Source organism: Adiantum capillus-veneris, chromosome 21 (genome assembly GCF_014529385.1).
Source record: "Adiantum capillus-veneris isolate H3 chromosome 21, ASM1452938v2, whole genome shotgun sequence".
Taxonomy (NCBI): Eukaryota; Viridiplantae; Streptophyta; class Polypodiopsida; order Polypodiales; family Pteridaceae; genus Adiantum; species Adiantum capillus-veneris.
In genome coordinates, this window is record NC_140951.1 from 27,987,577 (window position 1) to 28,001,076 (window position 13,500).

General features: G+C 47.3%; 1 protein-coding gene across 1 annotated transcript in view; it reads right to left on the reverse strand.

Annotated features, from left to right (window-relative positions):
• Positions 1–4,845: 4,845 nt before the first annotated feature.
• The window catches only part of UREG (urease accessory protein G), a 53,357-nt gene continuing 44,702 nt past the window's right edge, over positions 4,846–13,500 (reverse strand). Inside the window, exon 7 of the mRNA XM_086493292.1 lies at positions 4,846–5,217. Coding sequence (XP_086349418.1) covers positions 5,134–5,217 — 84 coding nt within the window. The 3' untranslated portion in view covers positions 4,846–5,133. The remainder of the gene's footprint in view (positions 5,218–13,500) is intronic.

Genomic DNA, 13,500 nt, shown 5'->3' on the forward strand with positions numbered 1-13,500 from the left:
TCACGATGATATCGTTAGTCAGGGGTTGTTGAAAAAAAATGTTATGGTTGGCACAGCCTTGGTCGACATGTATGCAATATACCTACACCTGTATCTTGAAGGCATGTGGCGTTACGCAAGACGCTGATATGTTCAAAAGAATTATTGATGATATTTTTAGTCAAGGGTTGTTGAAGAAAGAAGTCACGCTTGTATGCTTTTCGACGGTGATACTAACAAGAAAATTCACAATTATATTGTTAGTCAGAGGCTCTTGGAAAAAGATGTCGTGCTTGGCACTGCCTTGGTTGATATGTATGCCAAATGTGGTGCACTACAGGATATACCCAACATGGCTATGGCAATAACGAACTAATCAAATTTTTCACCAGATGCAAAAGAAAGGCGCTTTTTCATGGCTAGGATGTTTTCATGAGATATGCACAACATGGTTGTGGCAACGAAGCATTGAGATGTTTTTAGCAGATGCGAAGGAAAGGCCTTCCTTCAAATGCAATCACCTATGCAATTAGGGGCTATTGTGGGGCTGTTGCAGAAACATTTTGTGCTAGGCAATGTGGCAAGCTTGATGAGTCCAAAACACTACTTGACAACATGGACTATGGTGTTAGCAAGTTATGCCCATGAAGGACGAGATTGATTTGTTCTATGATGTTGTCAACTTTTCAAACTTCAGTTTGGAACTAATCAGAACAAGAGTACATATAGTGCAGATGGCAAAAATAATCTGGTTTGAACTCTTTACACCAGTTGATGTTGATCGCCCACTGTTAATGTGCCTTTCACAGCTGAGCACCATCCTTCTTGCTTACACCAGATTTGGACGTATAAAGCGACAAGTGAATTTTGCTAGGCTATGAATTGACACAAGCTAAAATATAAGAATTTCCGCTTCTTCGTAAAGTTCCTCCACCCAAATAGTCACAAGCCGATCTCCTTCATCCTCCATGGTATGTCATTTCTTACAGTGAGTTAAGAGCAAGAGATGCCCAACATCGTTGATGCAAGGTGCATCAACGACAGACATTCAATCGCGCGGTGAGTAAGCATTATCATTATGTGATTTTTGACATTTTTGACACTACGAACGCAGTTAATGAACACACTGAAAATTGCACGCTGCCATGGGAATGGCACGTTCCTTCATATTATAAAAATTGGAGAGGACTGTGCAAACTCTCCCGTGCAAGGAAACTTGCATGATTTTTATTTTTTTGAAACATAAAAATGGAACAACAAACAATTAATAACATTGACATCTTGTATGATTACGAACATTGAGCTTGACAAACTGCTAACCCTCCTCGTGGTTTTCTGCAAGGTACCCCTCTGAAGCACTACGATCGGTATCTCATTCTTTCAAGGTACACCTCTGAACCACGGCAATCGGTAGCCTCTCTCTCTCTCTCTCTCTCTCTCTCTCTCTCTCTCTCCCCCATCCTTTCATAAATTTTTTCGCTTGAGAAGTATTGAAATGGCATGTATAGTTTCCAATATTTTGCTCAATCTTAGTTCGATGCGAACAGAGCTAACGAAGCACTCTAGTTAAAGGTCTCTATATAAGGTTTTACTGTTCATATTGATTGATTCTAGTTTGCTTTTCCAAAATATACAAAAATAAAGGTAAATTAACTCAAAGTGTGTGTGTGTGTGTGTGTGTGTGTAGAGAGAGAGAGAGAGAGAGAGAGGATTTCATTGATGTAGAAATTAGTAATTACCCTTTGCTTTATGAAAACTCCCTTTGGAATCCATGTTACCCGCACATTGGGCTTTCAGGTTTTCCTCATCTAATAAACACGTATGATTTCGTCATGATGGTTCCCCTTTTTGACCTCTTGCATCACTTTCTTCCTAGCCACATCCACTCATCCTTCTTTGTTTGCCTTTATTTTGGCCTCAATAGTTTTGGTTGGTCAATCCTCCTTGGCGTGGCACCTTTTTTCTCGAGGAACCTACCATGTGCTCGATTGCTTTGTTCTCATCTTCAAGTGTAGCAATGTGTGCTTGAATTGCGAGTGTGTGTGTGTGTGTGTGTGTGTGTGTGTGTGTGTGTGTGTGTGTGTGTGTGTGTGTGCGCACGTGCGCGCATGTGTGTTTTTAAATGCTCTTCAGAGTTTGATTTGAACTAACTCATGATAATACATGCCACGGTTTGCATGTATTATTTTTTATATTTTATTTTAAATTACTAGTAGGTCGATGGTGCAAATATATTAAACAAAACCATCTTGTGAAACATTCAAAAGGGTGTATGATGCAAATTTTGAATGAGGTCAAGAATAACCCAACACATTGTTTGCTGTTGGGGAGAGATGCGTACACAAAGGCAAATGTATACTTCCCAAATGCTTCCAATTTCCTAGAAGTTAAAAAGTGCAAGCAATTTATCTTAAGACGTCAAGGTCCAGGGTCAGGGTCAGGGGGCAGGCAATCTGAGCTGTTCATCTACTCCATATGACTAATAGTAATTTTATGAACAACCGTTAGATCTGCGACAAGTCAGCATGTGTAATAAAAAATATCACTTCATTTAGCTTTGCCATCCACAACACAACACATCAGCATCTGTAATTAAACCACAGTCTGACACATCAGCACTTGGAAAAAATGATGACACATAAATTTTCTCACTAATTACTGTGCAGTCAGAACTCAGTGTGTCACTAAAACTGTCTCAATCTGATCAAAGCACACCTGATGGTAGATTTTTGCGAATGCACACCTGCAACTTCAACAACACCACCACCTGGATGTTCAAAATCGGCACAGGTCCTGATCCCTTTCCCATTATAATCTCCAAAGCATACAGTCGTTGTGCTTCTTGGCGTAGCTAACTCCATATCAACAGGCAGGAGAGAAAACAAAGGAATGGAGCCTGCATCACCTAGTATGTCTAGCGGAGTCGACTTATGAGCCCTCTCGACCATCTTCTTGCCTCGCCTGGGTCCCATACAAGCGCAAACAGAAATTTCATACCTCTGCTTTAAGCTAGTGCACGACACACAGGTAGCGCGTAAACCAACCTCGCACCCTAAGTTCACGACTTTCACATTTGGCCCCCTTCCCTTGGACCTTGACGGCCGGGAATGGTCATTTAGTGACCATTCCCATAATGTTGACTCCCACGTGGCGACCGGCGGAGTCCCATAATGTTGACTCCCACATGGCTCCCGGCCTCCGCCGGTTGCCACGTGGTCGTCAACATTATGGGGAATGGTCACTAAATGACCATTCCCTACCCCATAAAAAGCATGATGCCTCTTCGTATGTATCCACAAGGTGCCTGTCCTTCCAAGTGCTAGCTGTAAAACATGGAGTAAATGTCCATTCCTCATAATACCTTGACCCCTTGGCGACCGGCGGAGGCCGTGAGCCATGGGGGAGCAGGTATTATGGGGGAATGGACACTTAGTGTCCATTCCTGACCGTCAAGGGTCCGGGGGAGGGGGCCAACACCATTTGTGAGGGAGTAGGCGGCACAGCAGTGGCCAGCACTGGGAGAGAAGCTTGCAGCCTTGCAGGTGTACTCAGTCACTTGCAAGTGCGTAGAAGTGAGATTACAGAGCCGTCAACGTCGTGGGTCGGGCGGCAGCAAATCCTGGCCCTACGGTCTGCTCTCCATTATATAAGAGAATGCTCGCATGCAACCGCAGGATGTTCGACAGGTCAGCAGTCAGAAAAACGGGCACCAAGCAGTGCCCTCACTGTTTGACACGTCAGTCGTCAGAAATTCAGCTGCAGATGCCGACACAGCTGTCATAATTCTGCCCACCCCCGCTGAGCCACATTGCGACATGTCAGCCATGACTGGGTGTTCTGGGACCCCTCCCCACGACTGTTGACGGGAGGGAAAGACATCCAGTGTCCTTTCCCCTGAAAACAGCTCCCCAGCATGGCTCCCGGCCTCCACCGGTCACCACAGCAGGGTCGCTGTTTTCCGGGAAAGGACACTGGACGTCCTTTCCCTAACCCATGACTGCATGGGCAATCATTACGCATTATGCATGCTGAGGTGTCAGCAGGAGGTAGCATTCCTGCTGCTGAGATGGCCCGCAATGATTCGCTGCTGTGACAACTGCATCGACTTGATTCTGCATGCTGAGGTGTCAGAAGCAGTTACCATTTCCGACTGCTGAGCTGGTGCATTCTGAGTGGTCCTCACGTGCAGCTCTTCTGTGTGCTGACTTGGCAAAGATCCCACGGCTGCAGCTGTGCATTCTGCAAAAGAAAACGCAGTAGACAGACGGTGCAGATGCTCAGCCCCCCGACCTGGACCTTGACGGGGGGGGGGGAAGATCTAGGCCCTCCGTCCAATGTCCCTTCTCCTGCGGAATGCAGTCAGGAGCAAATCACATGCACATGGTAGTGTTCGGATAAATCATTCTCCGTCAAGGTCCCTGGTCCGGGGGGGGGGGGGGGAAAGAAGATCTAGGCCCTCCGTCCAATGTCCCTTCTCCTGCGGAATGCAGTGCTGCAGCCGCTGGATGCATCCACATCAGCAGCTGAAACGCTGTTTAGACTTTTGCAAATGACTGCATGGTACATCAACAGTCGGAATTCAAGCAACGATCGACAGATCAGCATATGGAATTTTCCCCTTATTTCTTGCCCTCAATTGGTAATATTGGATTTCTAAACGGAAAATTGTAAGCTGAGACACATCTTTCCCAAACATTGAAACTTTGAGAGTCGAACCCACGCACAAGCTTGATCATTAGACTAGCCATGAAGCACTTACTTTCTACGACATTAGATTGAATGGATATTTATATCACTTAAGGAAATCCTAAACTACATTTTTGGAAAGTCTTTAGAAGCAGTCCAAAAATTCAGAGGGAGTCGCACTTTAGAGCTTAACTGTGGTTAAATTCAAATGGAGTCACACTTAGGAGCTTAACTGTGGTTAAATTCAAATGGAGTCACACTTAGGAGCTTAACTGTGGTTATTCCAAATTGGCTTCTTCTGATACTCGATCCAGACTCTCGTTCAAGGCAGTTTCTTGACTCATTTAGCAGTTCACTATGTGCTCAAAATCTGCATAACAGCATACATACAAGAACTTTCTGAATAACAGTACTTCATAAGCCTTTGTTTCATTTAGAGATTTGGGGATTCTCCAATATAATCTCCAACTACACCATCTTCTTTCCAGTAGCTTCTTCCCAAACTCCCAACAAATGTTGCACAATCTCCTTCACTCCAACCCCATGTTTTACCTGCACCAATTATTATCAAAAGAAAATGAATATAAAGCTTCACCAATTGCATCAAGAACAAATTGAGCAATTCATAAATCACAAACCAGCAATATTGCTATAGTCACCACAAGAAACCAAAACAACAGAAACGGAAATGAGATAACCGGAGTTTCGGTCAAGGCAAAAATAGTCGAGAAATGGCATTTCTTATAATTAATAAATTTGTAATCCGTCTTTGAGACTGGTTAGCCTCGCCATTCATCAGGCTCTCTCTGTGTCTGCGCAGCTCGAGCAAGAACAAATCCAGGCATCTTTGATCTTCGTATCCCATTACTCTTGAGAGTGGTCCAAAACCCTCTCTGAACAAGCAATGGAAGCGGCCTCGTATCTCATAGTAGACGGGACAGCGGCATGTGTAATGCAGCTCTGTCTCAGGTTCCATGTCACACAAGGGGCATGTCCTGGCCTCTGCTGGTACTCCGCTGTATCTCCCGGTTTCAATCCGCAGCTGGTGAGACGATGTGCGTAACTGGCCAATAGCACATCATATTCCATGAGACAGGTGGGTATCCATGTATCTGGGTCTCATCACAAAACCATCTTCTGTAAGCTGGAGAAGGTGGTCTCTGTAGAAAGCCATCTTCGTGCCCAGTTCTTGTGCTGGTTGTATCCATGTCCTCCTGGTGTCTAGTTGGGTCAGGTCTTGGCGGATGAGCTTGGTGATCTCCGACCGTGTAAGAATGAGAGATGGTGCATCCAATGAGTACTGGAATGGTGGCAGCCTGTCTATGCTGAACCCATGCGCCTGAAACCATGATGTCATCTCCCCATACCAGCATGTTGTATCTCCTTGTATGGCTAACTGTCGAGAGGACTCGAGTGCTATGCGATCATATCTATCTCTGGGAAGTTCCCATGTGCGGTTTATGAAGGAGACTGATCTGGTGAGCGCCTCTACCACTAGTGGGGGGGGCGCCAGCTCTGCTCGGATAATGGCCCGTGGTACTGATGCCTTGGCTCTAATGAGCCGTGAGATCATAGAGACGAGAGGTTTCTCCATGTTCCCCCATCCGTCTGTGCGACCCGGCCTCCCGTGGTGATCCAATGAAGGTCCCCATATCTCAGCCCCATAGAGCAATGCTGAGGCCACCAAGGTGTCAAAAAGCCAGACCTTCGTCCGGGGTTCTTGAAACTGAACCTGCGAACACATCCTCTCTAATCTACCCAATGCTGCGTGGGCTCTAGTCAGTCTGGTCTCTGCTGCTCTTCTAAGTGAGAATGTGGGTCCAGTGAAAACCACTCCAAGGTAAGTGTAAGCGTCTGTGTACTCCACAGTTTCCTGGCCGTATGTGAATGTAGGTGCTGATCTCCCGATCCACTGTGGAGTGGTATTAAACACCATAACCTTGGTTTTACCAAGGTTGACAGACAAACCACTTTCGTGGGCAAACGTATGCAAAGCATCCAATTGGCGTTGCATTCCCTCTGGGGATTCGGAGATCAACACAATATCGTCCGCATATAACAAAAGTGGAATCCATGTCCCTGCCAATTGTGCACCTTTATCCCCGTCCCTATCAATGTAGTCAGAAACCTCATCCACATACATACCGAAAAGAGTAGGAGAGAGCGGGCAACCCTGCTTCACCCCAATAGTGGAGTGAACCGGTATTGAGAGTCCCTCCGGGGTGCGTACATGCCCTACCATTGATCTGTATAATGCCATGATCCCCCAAATGAGCTCTGTGGGTACTCCCATTTCCTGTAATCTGCGCATCAATCTAGCTCTGGGTACTGTGTCAACAGCTTTGCGGAAGTCCACAAAGCTACAGTAGATCCGTCTCCTATGGGATCTGCCTTCCTCGATGATGGCCCTGAGTGTCAAGATGTGGTCAAGAGTAGAGAAGCCTCTCCTGAACCCTGCCTACCCAGTTGCCCGCAGTCCTTCCCTCTCTGCCCATCTACTCAGCTGTTGCTCAAGAATGGATGCATACAATCTTCCCAGTGTGTGCCCAATCATAATAGTGCGATAGTTCCCAGGCTCCATGGGGTCTCCTGATTTGAAGATAGGTACGATCGTAGATAGGCTCCAAGTGTCCGGTAGGCCCTCACACATGGCACGGTTAAACATAACTCCTAGAAGCTCTGCTAGTAAGTCTTTGGCATGCATGAAATGCTCAGCGACTAGGCCCTCATGATCATATGCTCTCCCACTCTTCATCTTGTCAATAGCTTTTTTCACCATCTCAGCGGTGAAAAAGACACATGTGTGTGGGCATGGATCAGGGGGGTTGGGGAGGGCCGGCTGTCTAGGTACTGTGTACAGAGATGATGCGTACTGACCCCGGGTCTCTGTGAAGGAAATAGCGGGGGGGGGGGGGGGGGGGACTGCTCATGAAAGAGCCGCCACGCCTCGCGCGAGTCCTTACCATAGTTACCTGGGAACGCCCCCTAGCCCCCGTTCCGGCGTTCCGGGGGACAGTTCCCTTCCCGAACGTTCCGGAACGTCCCGGAATGTTTGACGTTCCGGGTGGCCAATGCAAACCGGAACGGCCATTCCGGAACGTTCCGAAACGCCCCCGGACCATTCCGGAATGCCCCTGGAACGGCCAACGGCTACAAACAAATTTGGCAAAAATTGAAAAAATTGAAGTAAATGTTTGGGCTTCTTTTGAAAGTGTGCAAGGCCTCAAGGACTCATAAAATGCACCCCCCTCCCCCTTTCTCTTCACAAGCTAATCCTCAAGGCTCAAGCTCTCTCCCTCTCACTCTCAAGATCTCTCCCTCTCAAGACTCACTCTCTCAAGGCTCAAGGCTTCAAGCCTTCAAGCTCTCTTCCTCTCCCTCCCACTCTCTCAAATCTCTCCCTCATCTCACTCTCTCTCTCTCTCTCTCTCTCTCTCTCTCATCATCTAGTCATAGCAAGGTTGAATGGTCTTCAAAACGAGTTTTTTGTGAGTATTAGAGTGAAAGCACTCTAATACTCCTTGTATGTAAACACAAGGAGCTAAAAATTGCACTATTTGGGTGTTTTTTATACCTCCCGTTCCGCGACGTTCCCGTTCCGGACCCCTAGCCGTTCCCCCGTTCCGCGGGGATCCCGTTGCCGTTGCCGTTCCCGTTCCGCGTTCCGGGTAACTATGGTCCTGACTCAAGAATAGCTGATATAGATCCTGCTCGAGTAGAGCCAAAAAAGCCCTCTTCTTCCGCCGCACCAGGCGTCGAAAGTTCATCTGTGACTGTCTGTGAGTGATGTCCCCCAACAGCACCTCCCTCTGAAGTCTGGCTCTAGTCTTGCGGCACTCCTCATCGTACCAGCTTTTCTGAGGCATGCTCCCAGATCGGCGGCTCTGCTCAGGCTGGGTGTGTGGGTATGCTTCTGCTGCTGCCTCATGTAATGTCTGTGTCAGTATAGTAGTTAGCTCCTCCAGAGGTTGCCCCGGATCTTCAGTGCATAGGCGTCTGTAGATTCCGTCCATGTAAACAGAGTCCGTCTCCCTTGTGAATGTGTAGCGAGTAGGGGCTGCTACTCGTGGCCTGTGTGCTACACTGAACTGGAAGGAGATGGTCATTGACACCAGAGCATGATCCATTGCCACCCCGACCGGTCTGGGCCCAACTGTGAGATCCTGGATACTAGAGATGAGGTTCGGTTGTGCCATGACATAGTCCACCGTGCTGGCTCCATGTCTGTGTGGGAAGCATGTAAAACCTCCCGCAGCAAGAAATCTCTGTAGGCCGTTCAAGATGGCCAATCCATGTGCAGTGCCCATGTCTATCAGGTGTCGCCCATACTCAGTATATTCCATATCGTGTGATAGTCTGGAAAGGCCCGTTTCTTCCACATCTATCTCTCTTAGCATCTCCTCTGAAGTATCATAAAACATTGCTTGGTGATGGGCAATCCTAGCATTGAAGTCCCCGAGGATGATAATGTCACTGTCCCTAGAGAACTCCCATATGTCATCATCCAAAATAGAGAAAGGGGACTGTCCTCTGGGTGGTGCATAAACTGATGTACTCGGGGGGAAGTAACAAATAGCTAGATAGAGGTATCTGCCTATCTCTGCTTTCAGTCTCACCCACATGTACCTAGCCTGCTCGTCCTTGCGGGCTATATGTATCAGTGGCTGCAGATCCTCTCTAAATAACACTGCCACTCCTCCCGAGCCCCGCCCTCTATGCTCTGAGCGTGTCTCTTGTCTGTAGGCTGTCTCCCACCTGTATCCACTGATGTGAGGCATCGATTGCCCAGGGGCCTGGTGTGTCTCAGAGTAGAAGATGATGTCTCTTCCAGTAAAGCTGTCCTCAAAAGCACCCACATCAAAACGCATAGATCCATTACAGTTCCAGGCAGCTATTTTGAGTGTGGTCCCATAAGACTCGCACCGTCATGTGGAGCGTCGCTCAAGTATTACCACTTTTCCGTCTCGGTAAAAAGTGATCTTGCCTTTTCCCCTTGCCGCTCTAATCTCCGGCATTACTTCCTGCATATGAGCGATCTGCGAGAGGGTGAGATCATCCCCGAGAAAGATGCCAGTCTCTTTAAGAGTTGGTCTTTTCTTCAAGAATGACTTCTTTGCCTCCATGGAGGGAAAACGGAGGATGAGTGCTCTTTCTTTTGAGGTTTCTCCACTGCCTCCGTTTTTCTTTATGTTGCCCACTCTCCATGCCCTTGTGTGTGTCGGCTCATGAATCCCCATCAAGGCTGTGAGTTCTTTTACTTCTTCGTCCACATTGCCTTTGTCTTTAAGACCGCAAATTCTCACATGTAAAGCGTGCACCCTTCTCCTCTGCTCCTCCTCTAGTGTCTGGTTAATGATGTTGTTTGGTGTGGACGTGGGCGTTATCTCCTTGTCTTTTCCTTTCTTGGCCACCTTGATCCATTTCTCGGCTTCGTCCGCCTTCTGTTGGGTTTTGGTAAGAACATCCACCCAAGAAGTCGTCATTTCTTTGTGCTGTTCTTCTCCCTCTTTGATGGCCCGTACTTGTTCCTTGATCGTGTTGATTTCTTCGATTACCGAGGGTTGCAATTCGCCCTCTTCCAGTGTGTTTCTTGATCGGGCTTCGGCGAGTTCTTTCTTGAGTGACGCAATCTCTTCCTCTTGGGTCGTCACTCGATCTTCCAGCATGCTTATTTTGCCCTCTTGGATCAGCACACGTCCTTCGAGTATGTTTATTGTGCCCTAGAGACTGCGGTTCATTTTGGTAATGGTCTCCGTCATTTCTTCTTTACATTTTTGAATGGCATTCTCTAGGGGGTCGGCTTTATCGTTCGTCTTCCTCATGCTCGATCGCCGTCCGCAAGGAGGGTGAGGCCGTTGGGCGTGCGGGGGGGAGTCGGCCGCAAGGGAGTCGCTAGATGCACGAGTGCACCCACCCGTGCGGCGATCTCGGCTAGTGGTGGAGCGCGCGGCGATACGGCCGGTGGGAGATAGCGATAGTTATAAATTGGAGAGTGAGAGAGAAGGGGGGGGGGGGGGGGGGGGAGGGAGTATGGTAGAGAGAGTGAGAAAGAAGTGGGGGGAAGGGGGGCGGGCGGACCAAAAAATAAATAAATAATAATAATAATAATAATTCCCTACGTGTAGAGAATAGACATCCTACACGTGAAAGAAAAAAGGGGGAGGGCAGGGACAATCTACGCGTAGGAGAGGGGGGGGAGACATACTACGTGTAGGGAATGAAGGCACATGCTACGCGTAGAGAATAGAGGCTAGGGCAACATGCAGCGGGGGTGCAGCGCGCGAGCAGGGCAGGGCAGAGGGTGCGCGAGTGCAGGCAGGGCAGAGGGCGCGACGGGCAGCGGGGACGCGAGGTGGACGGGGGTGCAGCACGGGTGCAGGGCGGGGACGGGGGTGCAGCGCGGGGCGGCAGCGTGCACACGTCAGGGCCGCGTCAGGGCAGCAGCAGGGGGGGGAGGCGAGCGGGAGCGCGAGGGGCAGCAGGGGAGGGGAGCGCGAGCAGCAGCAGCAGCAGGGGAGGGGAGCGCGGCAGAGCAGCAGCAGGGGGAGAGAGAGAGAGAGAGAGAAAGAAAGAAAGAAAGAAAGATTTTTAACGTCTATGTCAAGCCGAAATCGGCCTATGAGACAAATCAAATGTACATGGTGTGTATGTCATCCGTCTATCGGAAAGACAAATGAAACAAAACTGATACAAAACTGAACTGAATGTAGGTAGTGGAGTATCTGAGGAGGGATGGAGCTCTATCTCTAGGGGTATATGCATGTCTATATGCTCAAGGTAGTACAATCATGAGAATGCATCAAGCTATCTAGCTCCATCCTGTACTAATGGGGGGATGTAAGATGTGGTACATGGGCGGGTCTGGTGCCAAGGCTACCCGGATGAAAGCTGTCGGGTCGGCCCTCATCTGAGCCACTCGCTCCTCAGTGGCACGGCGCTCCCGGGCTCGGATCTCCTCGATCTGTCGGTGCAGTACACACAGTGCACTGTCTGCATACACAAAAGCATAGGCGCATTAGAAAAAATAAACAGGCAAATAATTGATTGCAGAATAGAAGGGGACACAGAGATTCCCCCCTCCCCCCCAAAGACAGCGGAAAACAGCCAGTCCGTTTCTTCCGGTAAGAAACATATCGGAAGAAATGCCGTTTCTTGTTACTATGAATATTGCAAACCAAGGGGCCCTAAGGATGCTTCACACAATCTAGCTATCACTTACTGCATTTCAAAATTGGAGACTCCCCCACTAAAAAAGTGAGTATGTATCTCAGCTTTGAATCTTGCAGAGCAAACTTTAAAAGAAATAAACAGTGTCAATCAACTACAACTAATAGAGTTGCTGCACAGCCCCAGTCATATGGTAGCAAACTGACCTTATGAAGTAGAAAAGTGATATATATATATATATATATATATATATATATATATATATATGCAGAAAACACACAACTAAGACACCAAAAAACCTATACACATAATAACAACCCAAACAAAAGACACGTGCGAACCAAATAAGCTGCAATGGAAATAAAGAAAACTTTGTCAAAATTTGTCTTTAACAGCAAGAGGGAAGAAGTAATAAACTCCTTTTCCTCTCAACAAAGAAAGATATCCTCATATAGCCAATCAAATGTGCAAAAGAACAAGAACACAAAGAAAAGAAACAGTGTGCAGATCTGCAACAACAAATGAGGTTGTGCATACTCCTATTGAAGATCCCCACTCCCCACATGGCTCAGATTTGCTCACTTTCAATGAAGTACTCGTCCTCTGCTCCCCAGCCCTCAGAAAGTGAACGCTTAAATGGTCCCCATACAAGTAGCTAGTGGAATCCTACCAACATCTTCTAGCGCACAAGCTCCATCCACAGACAACGTAATGTCGGTAGCATCAGCCTACCAGATGCATGACTGGTCCTTACCTCATAGAAGGAGAGGCATACCTGGCCTTCTAACAAGGTTGCATAAACTCCGTGAATTTAATGTTCAAGACGTTACATTCTATCCGATTTGTATTGGTCATCCAATACTGACGTATTGGTTTTTACTTTAATGCTTAACTTCTAAATTTTGCAAGAAAATTGTTACTTCTAAATTCAAACTTTTTATACTATGAAAGTGTGACAATTGTAACTCATTACACACACACACACACACAAAGTCACATAGAAACACACGCACATCATACATATATACGGATCAATACTTAGCGTATTTTACGGTTGACAGATGATGTCCAGTTCTGTACAACGTTTTTCCGTATTTTACATAATCATATTTAACGTATCTATCCACCTTGGGCCTTCATGAAAGCCAACAAAAAACTGCCAGTCCAAAAATTGCAATCAATGATGCCAAGATTAAAGCATATTTCATGCTTTAATCTGCCAACCAACAATTGCAATCAACGATGCCAAGATTAAAGCATATTTCATGCTACTCTCCAAATACATTATGCAATCTCACGAGTCCAAATGCAACGGTGGAGATGTCAGGAGTGGTAGCACAAGATGGATGTAAACAACTGATGACAGTGGCACACGTGCATGTACGCCTCGCCTCTGCAATAGGCAGCTGGTACACGCTTCAGAAATGACAACCTGCCTAACCGTATGAGCAGCCGCTAGAACACCCGCCACTGCATACCTCTCCGAATCTGATCCTAGCCTCCAATGAGGTTGTGTGGGTAGTCGGATCACAAAGAGAATGTTGGATCCAGTACGAATTGTGATCTATACATCACACATGAAATCGATGTAGCGCATACACAAACAGCAACTCTTTCCGTGAACAAAATCAACAAAAATGGGCCTGCAGAGAATGGAGCCAAGGGACG